General features: G+C 45.1%; 1 protein-coding gene across 2 annotated transcripts in view; it reads right to left on the bottom strand.

Moving 5' to 3' along the window:
- RNF213 (ring finger protein 213) overlaps window positions 1-19,407 on the bottom strand; it is a 1,978,231-nt gene that overhangs the window by 983,402 nt on the left and 975,422 nt on the right. For both annotated transcript variants that reach the window (XM_069199724.1, XM_069199725.1), the window contains one exon: window positions 15,243-15,398. In XM_069199724.1, coding sequence (XP_069055825.1) covers window positions 15,243-15,398 — 156 coding nt within the window. The remainder of the gene's footprint in view (window positions 1-15,242; window positions 15,399-19,407) is intronic.

Raw genomic sequence — 19,407 nt, 5'->3', positions numbered from 1 at the left:
TGTGAGAATGGCGTGAGGCACAGGATCTTGAAAAGGCCGCCCTTTGTTTAAATTTACAGGGTTCCACCATTGAAGCTAATTGTGTGTTTGGCGGTCTATCAACACTAGATTTTGGAGTTGACCCTGTGCCTGTGTCCATTGTTTTGCATGGCACTGCTGTAAGGGCCGCATGTGTAGCCGTGCGTTTGGGACAATTGCGATGCATGATGCCATCATGCCTAGGAGTTTCATGACAAATCTGACTTTGTAGTGCTGATCTGGTTGTATGTTTGATACCATGGTTTAGAATGATTGAACTCTTTGTGGGCTTGGAGTGGCAATTGCTCTTTGTGTGTTGAGTGTTGCTCCAAAGTATTGTTGTAGTTGGGATGGTTGTAAGTGAGATTTTTGGTAATTTATAGAGAACCCTAGTTTGTGTGGGGTATATATTACGTACCGTGTGTGATTTTGACACCGATGTTGAGTGTTGGCTTTTATTAGCCAATCGTCGAGATATGGGAATACGTGCATGTGATGTCTCCTTATATGAGCTGCTACTACAGCGAGGCATTTTGTAAATACTCTGGGTGCTGTTGTTATCCCGAAGGGCAATACCTTGAATTGGTAATTTTTGCCCTGTATGACAAACCGGAGGTATTTTCTGTGAGATGGATGGATGGGTATAAGGAAATACGCATCTTTTAGATCAAGTGTTGACATGCATTCTCTGTGTTTTAGTAAGGGGACTACATCTTGTAGTGTGACCATGTGGAAGTGTTCTGATTTGATGAACAGGTTTGGAGTTCTGAGGTCTAAAATTGGTCTTAGTGTTTTGTCCTTTTTGGGAATAAGGAAATATAGGGAATGAACCCCTGTTCCTTTTTGTTGGTGAGGTACTAGTTCTATGGCTTGTTTTGTTAATAGTGCCTGTACCTCTATTTGTAACATGTCTAGATGTTGCGCCGACAGTTTGTGCGCTCTTGGGGGAATATCTGGAGGGAAATGTGTGAATTCTACACAGTAGCCATGTTGGATAATTGATAGGACCCATGTGTCCGTGGTTATGTCTGACAAATGTTTGTGGTAAAACGTTAGTCTTCCCCCCACTGGTGAAGTGTGTTGGGGAAGGGTGACAGTCAAGTCATTGTTTGTTACTAGTTGCCTGCTTGGTGGGCTGAAACTTTCCCATTGATCTTGGGAATTGTCCCCTGAAGGAGCCGCAAAACCCCCCTCTCTGATATTGGGATTGGTAGGTGGATTTTGCTTTAGAGGTGGATGCCTCTGAAGGCTGTTGTCTGAACCCTCCCCTAAATTGCGGTTTCCTGAATGCTCCTCTATATTGAGAGGAGTTGAGCGCGCCCATGCCTTTGACCGTGTCAGTGTCTTTCTTCATCTTTTCGATGGCCGTGTCAACTTGTGACCCAAACAGTTGTTGCTGGTTAACTGGCATGTTCAGTACTGCCTGCTGTATCTCAGGTTTGAACCCTGAGGATCTTAGCCAAGCGTGCCGTCTAATTGTGACTGCCGTGTTCACAGTTCTTGCGGCGGTATCAGCGGAGTCCAATGCGAACAAATTTATTTGTTGGATATCGCTTGTCCTTCCTCTACCACCTGTTGAGCTCGTTTTTGAAATTCCTTGGGGAGATGCTGGATGATAACACTCATCTCATCCCAGTGAGCCCGGTCATAATGTGTGAGGAGGGCTTGTGAATTTGCGATACGCCACTGGTTGGCAGCCTGTGACGCTACTCTCTTTCCTGCAGCATCAAATTTGTGACTCTCTTTATCCGGAGGTGGTGCATCTCCCGATGATTGCGAGTTGGCTCTTTTTCTTGCAGCACCAACCACTACAGAGTCCGGTGGGAGCTGTTGCGTGATGAACACTGGGTCCGACAGGGGTGGTTTGTACTTTTTCTCCACCCATGGTGTGATGGCTCTTCCTTTTACCGGCTCTTGAAAAACTTGCTGAGCATGTTTAAGCATGCCTGGTTGCATAGGCAGGCTCTGGTATGAGGCATGCGTGGAGGCCAGGGTATTAAAGAGGAAGTCATCCTCCAAAGGTTCAGAATGCATACTAACATTATGGAATGCAGCAGCCCTGGCCAAGACTTGGGTGTACGAGGTGCTATCCTCCGGTTGAGACAGTTTTGAGGGGTAGCACTCAGGGCTATTGTCCGAGACAGGGGGATCGTAGAGGTCCCAGGGGTCTACATCATCTTGCGTCTGCACAGTATGTGTGGGTGAATGTGCAGTGGGCGTACCAATTGGTGAACCTGTCCTTTGTGGCAAATGCGGGGGAGAAAGTTCTGGCGAAAAATGGCGAGTTGGTGATTTTTCCCTAGCCACTTTAGCTCTTGGCTGATCAGTCTCAGTCTCTGATTGTGGTTGGAAAGCCAGCTTTCTCTTACATTTGAGAGGAGGGGCAGTTTGGATCTTTCCAGTATCCTTATGGATCTGTATCCGTGCCTGCGTTCGGTCAAACTCTTCAATTTGAAGCTCCTCTTCAAATCTGTGCCTCTCTTTTAGCTGTTTAGAGAGCCCATGTTCCTCTGTGCAAGAGGTGTTTTTCGGCTTCGAAGCCGGTTTTCTCGGCACCGAAATGCCCATGGTGATGGATGGTCTCGGCTCCAAAAGGCTCTTTCGAGGCTTAGTCGATTCGCCAAGGCGATGTCGAGATTTTTCGACGCCGGGTTCTCGGCTCGAGTCGGAAGACTTTAGCACGATCTTGGATTTTTTCGGTGCCGAAGGTGTTGCTTGGTCACCGCTTAGTTTTTTATGGGTCGAGCCATGGCCTTCAGGCAGTGGCGTCCCCGAGGCCTTATGGTCTTCGGTTGACTGTGGGGTTGGGTTGGGGCAGGCATACTCACTTGTTGGCCTGCTGTAGGCGGTCTGTCTCCGTCGGAGGGGTCTTAGTCCGAACCCTGGCTGGAGATAGCCATCTCCTCTTCGACGTCAAGGTGTTCCGAAGATTTCAACGCCATATGCATCCGCCTCGCCCTCTGATCCCTCAAGGTCTTTTTTGATCGAAAGGACTTGCAGGCCTCGCAAGTATCTTCTCTGTCCTCCAGTGACAGACACAGATTACACAGCCGATGCTGGTCTGTATATGGATACTTAGCACTTCGGACAGAAACGGAAAGGGGTCCGGTCCATTAGGCTTCGACGACGTCTGTGTTCGGGCCAACCAGGCCTCGGCTGGGCGCGGAAGGGCCACCGAAACGGTTGTCTCGTCGGTGTCGATGGAAGATGTTTCTCGATCACAAACAATACCGACACTTTTTGAGGATTTTTATTCTTGTCCCGATTCGAATCACAGAGCGAAGAGGAACACGTCCGAACCCGACGGCTGAAAGAAAACAATCTAAGACGGAGTCGATGCCCATGCGCAATGGAGCAGAAAGGGAGGAGGCACTCGGTCCCGTGACTCGAAAAGACTTCTTCGAAGAAAAACAACTTGTAACACTCCGAGCCCAATACTAGATGGCAGGAACAGTGCACAGCATGTGTATCAGCAGCTACATTCGCCATTGAACATATATATACATTACACTCAGGAGTTTCTCAAAGAAACTGAAGTGTATTGAAAGACAAATGACTAAGAGATCCCAAGAGAGAACAGCACATTAACCACTCTGACTACATCTTTTTCTCCCATGTACACAGGTCATACTCCAGAACAGGTTATACACTACTCAGTTAAAGTCATCATGTCTAAAGTTAGCGATGCTAAGATAAGACCAATTTTAATCTCTGACCATGCCCTCATTGAATTGACCCTCACATGGAGCCCTAGCATAATGTCTGAACGCCGATGGAGATTTAATCCAGACCTCCTGTGGGACCCTAAATAAAGGACTTAGCTTCTGTAACGTATTATGTAGTAGTTTCATTGTAATACGGCAGGCAACACTAACCTGGAATGCACCTAGGACATCTTCACGATAGTCATAAGGGGAGTGAGCATCAGTACATTAGTGAACATAGAGAAACAAAGGCGTATCAAATGTACTCTACAGAAAACAAGCTATCACAAGCAGAAGGGAAGTATTAAGAAATCCAACAAGAACACTTACAATGAGAAGTTGTGTCCTTCAAATGGATGTTATTTGCCATAGCTACTAACAAAGCAGATTATACTCTTTTGAATCTCTTTTGAATCTCACTCCTCTAGCAGGCCTTACAGCCCTAAGGCAGGGTGCACTATACCATAGGTGAGGGCATAGGTGCATGAGCACTATGCCCCTACAGTGTCTAAGCGAAACCTTAGACATTGTAAGTGCAGGGTAGCCATAAGAGTGTATGGTCTGGGAGTCTGTCAAACACGAACTCCACAGCACCAGCACTGAAAACTGGGAAGTTTGGTATCAAACTTCTCAGCACAATAAATGCACACTGATGCCAGTGTACATTTTATTGTGAAATACACCCCAGAGGGCATCTTAGAGATGCCCCCTGAAAACATACCTGACTTCCAGTTTGGGCTGACTAGTTTTACCAGCCTGCCACACACCAGACATGTTGCTGGCCACATGAGGAAAGTGCCTTTTTCACTCTGTGGCTAGTAACAAAGTCTGTACTGGGTGGAGGTGCTTCTCACCTCCCCCTGCAGGAACTGTAACACCTGGCGGTGAGCCTCAAAGGCTCACCCCCTTTGTTACAGCACCCCAGGGCACTCCATCTAGTGGAGTTTGACTGCCCCCTCCGGCCACGGCCCCACTTTTGGTGGCAAGGCCGCAGGAGATAATGAGAAAAACAAGGAGGAGTCACTGGCCAGTCAGGACAGCCCCTAAGGTGTCCTGAGGTGAAGTGACTCTGACTTTTAGAAATCCTCCATCTTGCAGATGTAGGATTCCACCAGTAGGATTAGGGATGTGCCCGCCTCCCCTCAGGGAGGAGGCACAAAGAGGGTGTAGCCACCCTCAGGGCTTGTAGCGATTGGCTACTAACCCCCCAGACCTAAACACACCCCTAAATTGAGTATTTAGGGGCTCCCAGATCCTAGCAAGATAGATTCCTGCAACCTGAAGACGAAGAAGGACTGCTGACCTGAAAGCCCTGCAGAGAAGACGGAGATACCAACTGCTTTGGCCCCAGCCCTACCGGCCTGTCTCCCTACTTGAAGAAAAACTGCACCAGCGACGCGTCCCCCAGGGTCCAGCGACCTCTGAAGCCTCAGAGGACTACCCTGCATCTAAAAGGACCAAGAACTCCCAAGGACAGCGGCTCTTCTCCAAAGAAGAAACATCTTTGCAACAAAAAAGCAACTTTTAAAGACAAAACGTTTCCCGCCGGAAGCGTGAGACTTTGCACTCTGCACCCGATGCCCCCGGCTCGACCTGCGGAGAAACAACACTACAGGGAGGACTCACAGGCGACTGCGACCCTGTGAGTAGCCAGAGTTGAGCCCCCTGAGCCCCCCCAGTGACGCCTGCAGAGGGAATCCAGAGGCTCCCCCTGACCGCGATTGCCTGCGTCTAAGAACCCGACGCCTGGTAAAGACAATGCACCCGCAGCCCCCAGGACCTGAAAGATCCGACCTCCAGTGCAGGAGCAACCCCCAGGTGGCCCTCTCCCTTGCCCAGGTGGTGGCTACCCCGAGGAGCCCCCCCCTTGCCTGCCTACTTCGCTGAATAGACCCCTGGGTCTCCCATTGAAACCAATTGCAAACCCGACGCCTGTTTGCACTCTGCACCCAGCCGCCCGTGCCGCTGAGGGTGTACTTTTTATGCTGACTTGTGTCCCCCCTGGTGCCCTACAAAACCCCCCTGGTCTGCCCTCCGAAGACGCGGGTACCTACCTGCTCGCAGACTGGAACCGGGGCACCCCTTTCTCCATTGAAGCCTATGTGTTTTGGGCACCACTTTGACCTCTGCACCTGACCGGCCCTGAGCTGCAGGTGTGGTAACTTTGGGGTTGCTCTGAACCGCCAACCGTGGGCTACCTTGGACCCAACTTTGAACCCTGTAGGTGGTTTACTTACCTGCAAAACTAACAAACACTTACCTTCCCCAGGAACTGTTGAAAATTGCACCGTGTCTAGTTTTAAAATAGATTATTGCCAATTTGGTGAAAACTGTACATGCTATTTTGCTGATTCAAAGTTCCTAAGTTACCCAAGTGAAATACCTTTCATTTGAAGTATTGATTGTAAATCTTGAACCTGTGGTTCTTAAAATAAACTAAGAAGATATATTTTTCTATACAAAAACCTATTGGCCTGGAATTGTCTTTGGGTGTGTGTTCCTCATTTATTGCCTGTGTGTGCACAACAAATGCTTAACACTACCCTCTGATAAGCCTACTGCTCGACCACAAAACCACAAAATAGAGCATTAGAGTTATCTCTTTTTGCCACTATCTTACCTCTAAGGGTAACCCTTAGACTCTGTGCATGCTATTTCTTACTTTGAAATAGTACATACAGAGCCAACTTCCTACAGGAAGCTTCTATCTTGTGTACTGGTCATCAGACTAATACATATGTTCAGGTAAGTGGGGTATCTGTGCTTATTAGTAATATTAGTAATTAAGGACTATGCATCCTCATCCTCCCTGTAGCTAAACCTTTCTAAAGGCTATTGGTCGTTTACGGAGGCAGCGGTATTCATCTCTGCATAGCACATAGCTTTCAGCCGTGCCTCAACTCTGTACTTCTTCCACCAGCATGAAGCAAGTGGAGCCCCAGAGGACTTCCACCACTTGCTGATCTGTCGTTTGACCAGTAGAAGCATAAGGTCCACAAAATGCACTACTGTCAAATTCTTTGGCCAGAAGTAGAGGTCCAAGAGACAGTGTTCCATTGCATACCGGTGAGTAAGCCTAGTAAATTCTGAGAGGACATCTCCCCTCTGTAAGGGGGCAGAGTGGGACAAGTCCATAACATATGCAAAAGATCTGCAGTATCAGCCTTACATCTAGGACAATCAGGTGATGCTGCGAGGAAATTCCTATGGAGTTACATTGGTGTCAAACAGGCCCTGTGCAAGAGGAAGAATTGTATAAACTTAAAGCGAGAATTGCAGGAAACCAAACTGGGATATTTTAGGAGAAAATGCCACAATCATGTTAGGCACAATTTATGTCAGTGTCCCATTGTGCTCGTAATGGGCCGAGATCGGTGTGTAAATTGACATGTACACCCCTATAGAGCCATTTGACAAGATACCTGCTCGTTCCCATTTCATATACTGCCTCAATCAGGGGATGTGCATCAGGCTCTGCCTCCACTGGTGACCAGTATCTGTGGACTTACCACAGAATGGTGGTGTGCGTCAGAAAGAGAATTTGGGAGGCTGTAATGCTGAGTGAATTCTGGATGAGATATCAGCATACCTTCAGCAAAGAGATTTCCCATCATAGAGACCCCACCTTTCCTCCATAGTGATGGGAAAGCCCTGGGGTGGGATATTTGGGGCGTAATATGGGGGTGAATTCATATAACTGAGAGCGTGCCTCCAATAGGTTATGGCGTTGTCAAGCAATAATGGCTAGCATTGCGGCTACTTCTTAAATTGTACAGAATGAACTGGGTAATTGTGTATTGTCCCTTCATTGTATTACAGAACAGTTCATATCTGGATAGGTAGGCGGTGCGGGTGCTCTCTTGTCTTGCATGGGTGTTAAATTGGCGTATGTTATATGATTGTGATATGTAGCCTGTAATAGGAGCCAAGGGGCCACACAACTAGGGAGTGTGTACCTGTTCAAGTGGCATGCCATGGGGCCATGTCACTCCTGCTAATAATAATCTGTGCAATATGCCTATGCACCACATACTTGGTGTGTATCCAATCTTGTTGAGCTGGATACCTGCTGGCCATTAGGATAACTACTGTAGCTGTCCCGCCAAACAATATGCCCTGATGTCCGGAGCCCCATTCCACCCTCCCCTGGTGGCAATTGCATTTTCAAGAGGCCAACCCGGCGCCCCAAATCAAATCAATCAACAAGGAGTACAAGGTTTTAAACCTGCTTGATGGAACAATAATGGGTAGGTTAACATAACAGAGTAGTCGGGGCCATTTTGGACAAGGCAATCCAACCAGCTACCGACAAGGGTAGTGTAATCCAGAATTAATTTGGGATCTCAGGGAGGAGATGGCCCTCTGTAAATTCCTGTCAATTAAATCTGTGGCAGCTCTGCATATTTGGATAAATACCAGAACGTATGCTGTGATACCTGGACAGTTTGCGTATCCAGATGCAACATGTTGTGGATCAGAGTATTTTGGAAAGAGAAATCAAAAGACTTGGTATAATTAACTCAGAGGCTAGACAATTCTCCGAATAGATGAAGCACTTGAGATAGCGGAGTTAGGTCAGTCCTCAGGTCTCAAATGTACATTACTATCATATTGTCTGCACACATGGAGACTGCATGGGTCTTTGGACCCTGAGGGATACCCCAATCATCAGCCATTTTTCTGAGGCACTGCTTGAGGGGCTCCACAGCTAGAACAAACAGCAAGGGAAACAAGGGGCAGCCCTGTCTGGTCCCACAAGATATCCAATATAGCGATAAAATGTGCCTCCTTGTCCGTGCTCTTGGGGTGGGTTTGGAATACAGGAGTTTGACACAGCGAATAAACGCAGCAGGAAGATTGAATTTATTCCAAACCCAGGGTGTCAAATGCTTGTTGGAGATCCAGCGAAAGGCAACCTGCTAAAAGATAATGCTGTCTGGTGATCTTCATTACTTGATAAAATCGTTGGATATTCAAGAAGGTACTCTGTTGTGGCACAAATTCACATTGGCCAATGTGGATCAATTTAGGAAGAAGAGGGAGCAGATGCCCCACCAGCACCTTACCAAATATTTCTTAGTGGTAAAATGAGACAGAGGTCTATAAGAAGGTAAGTCCTCAGGATTATGATCAGGCTTAAGGAGGAACATGACCAAGACTCAAGTGTAGCAGGGTGCCCACCTCCAATGAGGCATTATACAGACGTTCTAGCTGAAGAGCCAACCAGGAGGCAAAGGTAGCATAAAGCTCGATGGGTAAACCATCTACCCAGGTATCCTATTATGTGCCTATTCCCCTAGAGCATGGCAGAACTTGTCCTGCTTTAGGGGGGTGCCTTGTTTATCCCTATGGGGAACCGAGGCCTGTAGCAGTTGTAAATCACCAAAGAAAGCATCCATATCACCCAGGGACAAGGGGGGGGCAAGCACTATATAACTCAGCATAGTGTTCTCGGAAGGCTTCATTTATATCCAGCTTAGTAGTACAATGTACATCAAATGGCCTGACCACGGAAAGGACAGGTGTAGGCAAGGAGACGGGCGAATCATGCAGGTCTATGACCTACTAGTGGCAAGGTCATCAGCAGCAATACAATCCCTCTTAATATCAACTTTTCAAGACATTTCGGTGATTTGATGAATCACATTTATAATACATTTCACACGCAGGGCTGTACAGCTTTTTAAGGGAATAGAGTCTTGATTAGGAAGTACATTCCAGACTGCTTTTGGAATATTACCATCAGCCATACACTCATTTTTATGAGCGTTTTTAGAGGCATTTCGCTAGTACTAGCATTAATTAGCGGTATCCTGCTGTTGCAGTTTTTGATTTGCAATAGCTACCCTGTCTCAAACAAGAAGAGTGATGGAGCTACCACCAGCCCAACTGTGTTCTGATCGTATGATGCAGTACTTTGGAGTATCACTGTTGGAGGAACTTTATAAACACTGGTCCACTTCATTTATGCTAGCATTCTGCTCTGTGCAGTCTGTTTTCCGTTGCATATGGTGGCCCTTTAAGAATTTAATGGAAGTGTGCCTGGTTCAACAACAGGTACTTTCTACACACATGAATCGATTATGTTCCTGTTGAGGATACATTCCCGGAGTTGTCCTATGACCTATGATACTGTGGTTGCTTTGTGATGCCTTCTATGAGCCAGCTTCCAATGACAAGGATACGCTGGCTCCAGAAGTCCTTTCATTTGGCATGGCATGCCGTCCCGTTAGCTGCGGCAGAGACTACAGATCATATGTGGTCCTTTGATCTTTTGGATGAGGCTTTGGTGATGATATAATCTGCTAAATGGGAGTCCCTCTTAGATCCCGTCCCCAGTAATGTTTTTGATAACCTCATATGGGATTCCGATGATTTTTTTATTTGGACCCTTTATACCAAAATTAGTAATGTCTTTTAAACTGGCCGTCTTCTTCTTTTGGACTGTTCTGCTGGTCTACATGGACACCCTTTATAGTTTTTTTTAAAAACATTTTATCTTTTTATTCATTTTAGGGGATATTAGAATTTGCACTCCATAACTGACAAGGGGAGGGTGTCGTGAGGACCCTTTTTGTACTGAGCATCCTTATCTTACCTTAATTTCACGGCTTGTACCTTATTTTATCTATACATGTTTTCATGCATGATTTTGCCAGACTACTTTTTAGCAATAGCTTTTACATATTTTGTCAGCTGCTTGATTCTAAGAAGGCAAGGTTCAAGCCGTAAATTTATTCAGCATTTGTACCACCTGTAATCTGTACTTCTAGGCTGTTTCGTGCAGTACATGGTACGTTAACTCGTATTGCCAGTCCAGGAGCCAGCTTCTATCTCCGAGACACAGCATTACATCAGAACTGTGGTTCAAACAATGCATCAGTCGATATATAAACTACACATAGTCCCAAGTACTGTAGAAGGCATCCCTGTCATGATTAACCTGGAACTTCTACTACACAGCAGACAGCTTTGCTGGTGAGGACCTATCAGCCTCCCAAAATAATTGACATCCACAAAACAGGCAGACCCCTGGTATTAGATTCAGGTATGGGGCTGGGGCAAATCCCTTATGTCGGGCCAGGCAGAGTGTTACAACCACTATGATTTCAGATATAGACATAGGGTTAGGTAGGAATCTCTAGAACATCTAGAAACACACAACATGATGGGGTTGTTCCTCTTTTTCACTTTGACTGTAACGTTGGTTACCTTGTTTTGTTTCATCTGCCTTATTATTGCAGCACATAGTTTTTATACAGGAATAGGATTGCTTCAATAAATGCACTTAAATCCATTCGCACCCTGTGTCTCGCCTTAACATGTGTGAGTAACTGAAAGAAAAGAATATGATCTGTTTCCACAACTTCCCTGATGAGTCAGGGTGCCATTTTAAGGTTGCTGTAATCCTCTTTGACCCAAACAGATTTGGAGGTTTGGGTGAAGCTCTTTCAAGCTGGCCAAGGTAGAAGTCAGTGTTGTGCAGAACAGATTGGTGTGCACCAGTTATGGTGGCAATAGATACCCCCCTCAAAACCACCTTTAATGCCTCCCATTCTATTAATGGGGAGGAAGCAGTAGCATTATTATCCTCAAAGAAAGCATCTACGGTGGTGGCCAGGGTCTCTTTAAAAACTATGGGCCTGATTTGAGAGCTTGGCAGATGGGGTTATTCTATCACCAACATGACGCATATCCCATCCGCTGTATTATGATTTCATTATGTCCTAGGGACATTGCAATACAGCGGACGGGATATACGTTACATTTTTGACGGAGTAACCCCATCCACTAAAATCTAAATCAGGCCCTATATCTTCCAGGAGGGCTGTTTGTGGTTGCCATGAGGGAATACGGGAGAAACCCGGACCCAAGTCAGTCCTAACTCTAAGAGATTGTGGTCCAACAACTTTTTCCCCAGATATGTAGCATTAATGACTGCCGCTTGTAAACTTAAAGGGCACAGCATATGGGCAAAGCGGGTATGCAAAATGGGGAAAGGGGGGATATAAGGAGCACTCTCTCGCTCCTACATTGTGAGCCCACCATGCATGGGTCAAGGACCAATCCAGCACCCATTTACTCAGGGCCATGGCTTGTTTAACCGAGGGAGTGCTTGACAGCGGGATGTGTGAGCGGTCAAGGTCAACATCCAGAACTGCATCAAAGTCCCAGCCAATAAGCCACAGGAGATGTGTCCGATTGGCCCCTTCCAACGGATGCCAAGTTTGAGCTTACACATAGTGGTGAGTAAAGGACTCTCCACAAGCAAGGCAGTCTCATGAGCCAGGAGTGCCATCATCCTGTATGACCGCTCCTCGGTCTTCCACACTGTCTTCCGCAAGACCCTCATTAGAAGACTCCAGGAGATTAGCATACAAGGATCCACTTTCAAATGGATCTGTTTCTTCCTCACGGGAAAAACCCAAAGGGTCAGGCTGCCACCCTTTACATCAGAGACCAAGAAGCTGATATGCATAGTCTCCCAGGGACCATCCCTCAGTTCCCCCTTTTCAATATATACACATGACACTGCTTGTTAACATCATCCGATCACAAGACATCACCATCATCTCCTACCCCGATGATACCCAACTCATCCTGTCCCTGACGAACAAGACAACCACCACCACAACCAACTTCACCAACTGCATGCCCATGGTAGCAGACTAGATGCAAAGTAAGTGCCTGCAGCTCAACTGCAACAAGATGGAATAGCAGTCTTCGGCAATAACACCTTGTCATGGTCTGATGGCTGTCAGAGCTAGGACCAACACCCGCATGCACAGATCACACAAGAAATCTAGGGATCATCCTAGACAACAATCTCAACATGATGGCTCAAATCAAAAGTGAGCACTTTCTGCTTCCACAGTCTACGCATGCTGCAAAAGATCTTTACATAGTTGCCTCAGCAGGCACTCATTTCCACCAGCCTGGACTACGGCAACACTCTACATTGGAATCTCCAAACAACTCCTACAAAGATCCCAGACAATCCAGAATGCAGCTGCAAGACTCATACCAGACCTCCCATGCCACACCAGACAGCATCTCAGGAAGCTTCATTGCCTCTCCATTCACAAGTGCAGCCAATGCAAACTTCTCACATACACATATAAAGGCCCTACACAACACAGGACCAGAATAACTGCATACACTTTCACCAACCCATCAGACACCTACGCTCTGCCGTACTCTCACTCACATACACTCCCAACATCCACAAAAGAAAAACAGGCAGTCGCTCATTATCCTACATCGCACCCAGTACATGGAATGACCTCTTTCAACACATCAGAGCCTCCTTCTTACTTCTCGAGTTCTGCAAAAAGCATAAGACCTGGATCTTTGTATAAGCAACTTGAGACCACACACCTACACACACCTCCCCAACAGACTGGATACCCTCTTGAGTGATTAGTGTGTTATACAACTCGACATAACAAAAAGGCCGACCCATAATAATATCAGAAGGGTAGTACACCTGGTTAAAAGAGTCAAAGAGAAAGCAAGTCTAGCTATTCTGACTTTGGTGGGCGCAGAAATGCCCTTCAACCAGGTGAAAATGAACTTTCTAATTAAAACCCTCTAGCACTTGGCCCCACCTTTATAAAAATGGTGATGGCAGGATACCATGTTCCATGTTAATATCAATGGTAACTTCTCCAATCCATTTCCACTCCAGAGAGGCATCCAGCAAGGTTGCCCTCTCTCTCTGCTTTTGAACTACTGCCACTAGAATTAGAACAGATAATAACATAAATGGCATTTCTTTTGTGGCACATGAGCATGAAAGTCATACTCTTTGCAGATTGTTTTACTTACCCTGGCATCTCTAGCTACTTCATTACATTTATTGCAATTCCAACCTAACAACTATGAAGAAATCTCTAGTTTTAAAATTAATATCAACAAGTTTGAAATACTGACTCCAGCAGAGATGGGATGTTTCGAAGCCCAAAAGCCAACTCGACTGGACAAGCAAATCTATCAAGTACCTTGAAATCAATATTACACCAAACCAGAATAACCTCTATATGGTCAAATATCACCACCTGCTACAGACGTTACAGGAGGACTTAGTGTTATAGCCACTTTTTTTAATCTTGGCTGTGCTAAATCAACAATTTAAATGAAGATGTTATGAAATTCCACTTCTTTTTTAAAGCGCTCCCAATTCCAGTCGAAAGTATTTCTTCACTACCCTGAAGCCAGCAATGCACTAATTCACCTGGCCACTGGTAGCTAAGACTGTGGCATATTCAAATACTAGAACAACTATCAAATGTACTCACTGATACAGATGATTAATACAAAGCTATACAGCCACCCTTACTTGAGTTCTAGTCATAAGGGGTCCCTATGGTTTCATGCCCAATGTGTCTGATGGCTAGAAATCTATTTCATCATTAGGCTACGCATCCACTACAATCATCTACAAGAATATACCGTTATCAGTACTGTCAAGAACTCCTATGAATGCATGCCTTCTGGTGCGATCTTAGGTTCACTTATGTAAAAAGGGTTTGTACTATGATTTTCTTTTTGACGGACTATTTTATATGAATGTGTGTCACTTCTTTATTTTTTTGTTGTGTAAAGTTACAGGGGCGGTTTAAAGTTTGATGGTCCCTATGACTACTTGTTGTACATACTAGTATCTTATACCATTTGTACATTCTTATTTATGGATTTTGCTGAAATGTTTTCTGTTCAGCCAACAACAACTTTACAAAAATCTATTTATCTTGAATAAAAATACTTTATAATATAGTCACTAAATGGAATAAATATAATAAGATAAATACATAACCACAATCTGAATTGAGAATACTGAAATCCTTAAGATCCACAGAGCAAAAGTCCATTTTTTGGGCATGGAACTGAAATATTGAGATCAATAACAAAAACAAAGTTAAAAGTGAGTGGTCCTGCTGAGCACAGTAACTAGTTAAAGCTAATTCTTTGGTGTTTCACACTAGAAATGGTTAGTTATCTAAACCAGTGGTTCCCATCCTGTGGTCCGGGGACCCCTGGTGGTCCGCAAAGCCTTCTCAGGGGGTCCGCGACTGCTCAGAAAATTAAATAATATTAACATTATAGGTCCCCAATGACTCATTGGGGGGGGGTCCCCAGATTCCAATAATGATTCAGTGGGGGTCCCCGGGTTCCAGTAATGATAAAATGGGGGTCCACAGAAGTCAAAAGGTTGGGAACCACTGATCTAAACTGTGAAAGTTGCTATGCTTTTACCATTTGTTTTTAAAACCTGCAGTTTTGCTTACAGTTTATTATACATAAATATGTGCTCAGAATCATTTTGGAAATTTGATACACATAGGAATATTAATGTAGGTGATCTACAAAATCTTTCTACTTAAAAGACATACATGGTAGACAGATTAGTTTCTGATTCTCAAATATGTATTACACAGCGTAGTCACCCTAAAAAATATGATAGTAGTTACAACTGTAATTGTTCTAAATGGCGCTAATATCTGGAAGAGTACACCCTACCTTTTATGATCTCCTCCACATTACGGCACATCATCAGCAGGCAGTCCACCCATTCCCTCTGCTGCTTTAGAGATCTCATTTCATTTTGTCTCCACACCAGCACTTGTCTCATTTGATCACCATGTTTTGTATTCTGGCCTGAAAGATGATTCAGCTCTGTAGACAAAAAAAGTCAATATATTATTTAGACATAAATCTATGAGCTCAAAGAAAGCCAATCATTTACAGTGTGTTTCTGAGGCACTGGATTCAACACTTTGGTGAACTAATTTTCCCCTGACTGATGGAAACATGCTGTAAAAACTGCATCAACAGACGCATTTAACAGCACAATTTATTTAATGACTATAGTAAAGTGCCACTCCTACTCATATAATCCATTGTTCAGTGTGAGCCAGATTCTCCTCCTGGTTGTTTGGGTACCTGGAGAACGGTCCTAAAGATGTGTTCTTCAGTTTTACAGGCAGTAAACAAAAAAATCAGGATATAAATTTTACACGCCTTTATTATTATAAACATTCAATGCCCCTTACCACAAATGAAAAGGTAGACAGATTTCATAACCTTGGGCCTCAGTTAGTAGGCATGTTATTTAACTTATACCAATCATGTAAATCCCAGCACTATAACGAAGTTTCATATAGTGATTATTATGCAAACATATCACAATACATTTTGTAATATGTTCATATTAGTCATAAAACAACTACCACAGTAGCAGATTAGTAGACTTTGTCGCCAATCAAATGGTGCTAAAATATAGGTAACAGATATACTCCCTAATCCATGCACTTATTTTATCCGCAAATAGTAGTTTGGCATTTTTCTGACAAACTTTACATTTTACACAAGCAAAGGTTTTCAATTTTCTGGAAGAAACTGAGCTTTACTAAATAGCAGATTTTCTTTTTCAATAAAAAGAACAAGTTATTTACCTTCCGGAATGCATTATCTGGTAGAGACTCCATCTAGTGGCAGATTCATTACCTTAGAATATTTTTGGCAATTTCCCTTGAGTGTCGGTGACAAGCGCAGGGCTTATATAAGCGCAACCCAGTAAGTTGATCTCTGCTTTTGGCTATTTTGTCTGAACCGGAAGCGCAAGCCAAGCTGAGGAAGAATGACATATTGTCACAACTGAGGTCCAAAAGGATCTCTTAATTTAGAGAAGACAGTTTGTGGGATAATGGGAGGGTCAGTAAGTAATCTGTGGCTAGATAAAATCTCTTCCAGATAAAATTGTTACCAAAGGTAAGTAACTTGTTCATCTGATAGAGACTTTTAGCCACAGATTCCTTACCTTAAAATGGATACCAAAGCAATGTGTCTCCCTGAGGTGTTTCTGAAGATTGTTTCAGACTAAGAAATCCTGGAGGACAAACAGGCAAAGGGGTCCATCTCACCAGACCTGACTGTTGAGGCAGTAGTGTTTGGCACAAATGCGCAGAGAAGCCACACTGCTGCCTGACAGCTGTCTGAGACTGCTGTTCGTCTACCTAACACAGTGGTCGCAGCTGTAGCTCTAGTAGAGTAAGCCCTTAAGCCCTGAGGAGGAGGATTCATGCCCACAGCATAGCAGATATTAATGCAGAGGATGATCCATCACAATGGTTCTCTTCTGAATTGCCTTTCCTTTCTTTGCCCCTTCAAATCCAACCCTAAATCTTTTGTACAATTAATATAGAATATCGTTAATGCTCTTTTTGGGCCTAAACAGTGGAGTCTCTCCTCTTAAGTAGGCAGGTTCACGTTTTACCTGGTGAGAAAATATGTTACCACTTTTGGTAAAAAATAAAGGATACCAGAGTCCTTAGAACCAGTTTGTCTGGGAAAATGAAGTGTAGGGAGGGTTAATGGAGAGTTACTTGCAACTTGCTAACCCTCCTGGCAGATGTTATAGCCACAAGGAAGACAGTTTTCAGTGTTAAGAGCCACAGAGGGCAGCTATGCATCAGCTCAAATGGAGAACACAAGGTAGGTGAGAACTTAATTCAAGTCCTAGCAGGGCATAATGAAAGGCATGGAAGGAAACATATGTTCTAAGCCTTTCAGGAATCTAGTCACAACAGGGGACTTGATCAGGGAAGGTTGATCTGCAACCATGAAAAAGTAGAAATGGCACACAGATATCTTTTAAGCAAGCCCAGGGCATACCCCTTGCCGGGAGGACCTTGTTTATTGCGGTACCACATGGCGGTGGTATTGTTTGTGAACACTTGAACTAACCTTCCCTTGACTGAAGGAAGAAAGGCTTTTAATGGCAGCCGAATCACTCTCAGTTCCCGCAGACTGATGTGAAGCTGAGAGACCAGATTCCTCTGATCTCTACTTTTCCCAAGTGGCCACCCCAACCCAGGAGTGTTGTATCTTTTGCCACTGTAAGCTCAGGGATTTGAAGAGAGAGAGAGGCCTGCCACTGACCAAATTGCTATCTGTAAGCCACCACAGCAGATCTGTTGCAATTCCCTCCGATATGTGGACTATATCGGAGAGATTTCCCTGATGCTGTGCCCACTGGGTCTTCAAATCACACTGAAGGGCCTGCATATGAAAACAAGCATGTTTCACCAAGAGGATGCAGAAGGCAATGAGGCCTAACAGTCCTAGAGTCAGTCTCATCGAAATCCAGGATAGAGGTTGAAACACCGGAATCATAACCCGAATATTCTGGACAGCTCTGATGTAAGTGAGCGTCTGATAGGGAGTCAGGTATCAATTTGCCACACTGATAGTGAACTCCAGTGAATGCAGGAGGACCACCATAGACTGAGGGTGCAACACAACTGTCTGGGCAAGTCTGACTTCGAGAGTCAATTGTCAAGGCAGCGTGAGACTGGAACCTCTGATCTGTACAAATGTGCTGCAAACAACTCCAAACTGGTGAACACCTGAGGGGCGGTGGTAAGACTGAAGGGGAGCACAGTGAAATGATAATGCTCCTGGCCCGCCGTTAACCACAGTTAATGTCTGTGGGAATGCAGGAAGAGAATGTGGAATTAAGTGTCTTGGAAGTCCAGCACTACCATCCAAATTCCAGGGTCGAGGGCAGCTAAGGCTTGAGCCAGGGACAGCAGCTTGAATTTTTCCTTTTCAAGAAGTTGTTGAGAGGGCACTGATCTGGAAAAGGGTGGAGTTCTCCATCCTTCTTTGTCACCAGAAACTAGCGGAAATAGCAACCACAATCAGCTTCTAATACTGGCACCCTCTCAATGGTTCCTTTGCCCAGAAGGGCCAGTACTTTCTGTCGCAAGAACACAGGGTGATCCTCTGTCAGTCAAACTTGGGCTGGAGTGATTAGTGCTGGGGTTTTCTGAACTGAGAGGGCGTAACCCTGTTGGACAATCTGAAGCACCAACTTATCTGAGATTATGTCCCACCATTGGTGCAGATGGTGTTGGTTTATGTCGCAAACCTGGTGCCCATGCTGGCGTGAGGACAAACTGTGCGGCTGTCTGGAGGATATTTGGGGGAGGGGATAATGGCTAAAGGACACAGCAGGTTTACAGCAGGACTTGGTAGGATAGGACACGGCGGATAGCCCCTACTGTATTCACGGAAGGGGCGCAAGACAGAATATGGCTGTCAGGGGGCTAGAGTAAGCCCCAACAACCTAGCAGTGGCCCTACATGTTTCCAAGGCCAAATCTGCCATGTCTACAAAGAGACGGGATCCATCAAAGAGCATTTCTATGAGTGAGGCTTGGACATTCCATGAAAAGCCAGTATTTCTCAACCCAGTGTGGCATCTCAGCACCACCAAAGAAGCAATGGCTCTGCCTGTGAGTTGGTCGTATACCATCAACATCTTTTTGTGCACTTTGCTGCATCTCACCTATCAGCAACATCTTGGGAAAAGGTGGACCGGGCCTCTTCAAAGACCACAGGAAGTACTTGCGCAACCCAATGCCATATAGTATTAGAATAACGCCCCAATAAACATGCAGTGTATATGGACCACAGAGCCAGTCCAAACGATTAAAAAATTAGCTTTCCAAAGGTATCCAGCATCTTGTATTCCCTATCCTGTGGTGGTGTAGGGAACCATGCTGGGAGGGTTTGGGAAAGCTGAGGCCTAGACTACCATATTTTCAGGGGTATAGTGTTGGGAGAGGAATGCTGGGACCCTAGGAGCAGGACGATGGCGGAGAGCAATGGTCCTGTGCACA

The sequence above is a fragment of the Pleurodeles waltl genome, chromosome 7, assembly GCF_031143425.1.
Source record: "Pleurodeles waltl isolate 20211129_DDA chromosome 7, aPleWal1.hap1.20221129, whole genome shotgun sequence".
Taxonomy (NCBI): Eukaryota; Metazoa; Chordata; class Amphibia; order Caudata; family Salamandridae; genus Pleurodeles; species Pleurodeles waltl.
This window is presented reverse-complemented; position numbering and strand designations above follow the sequence as displayed.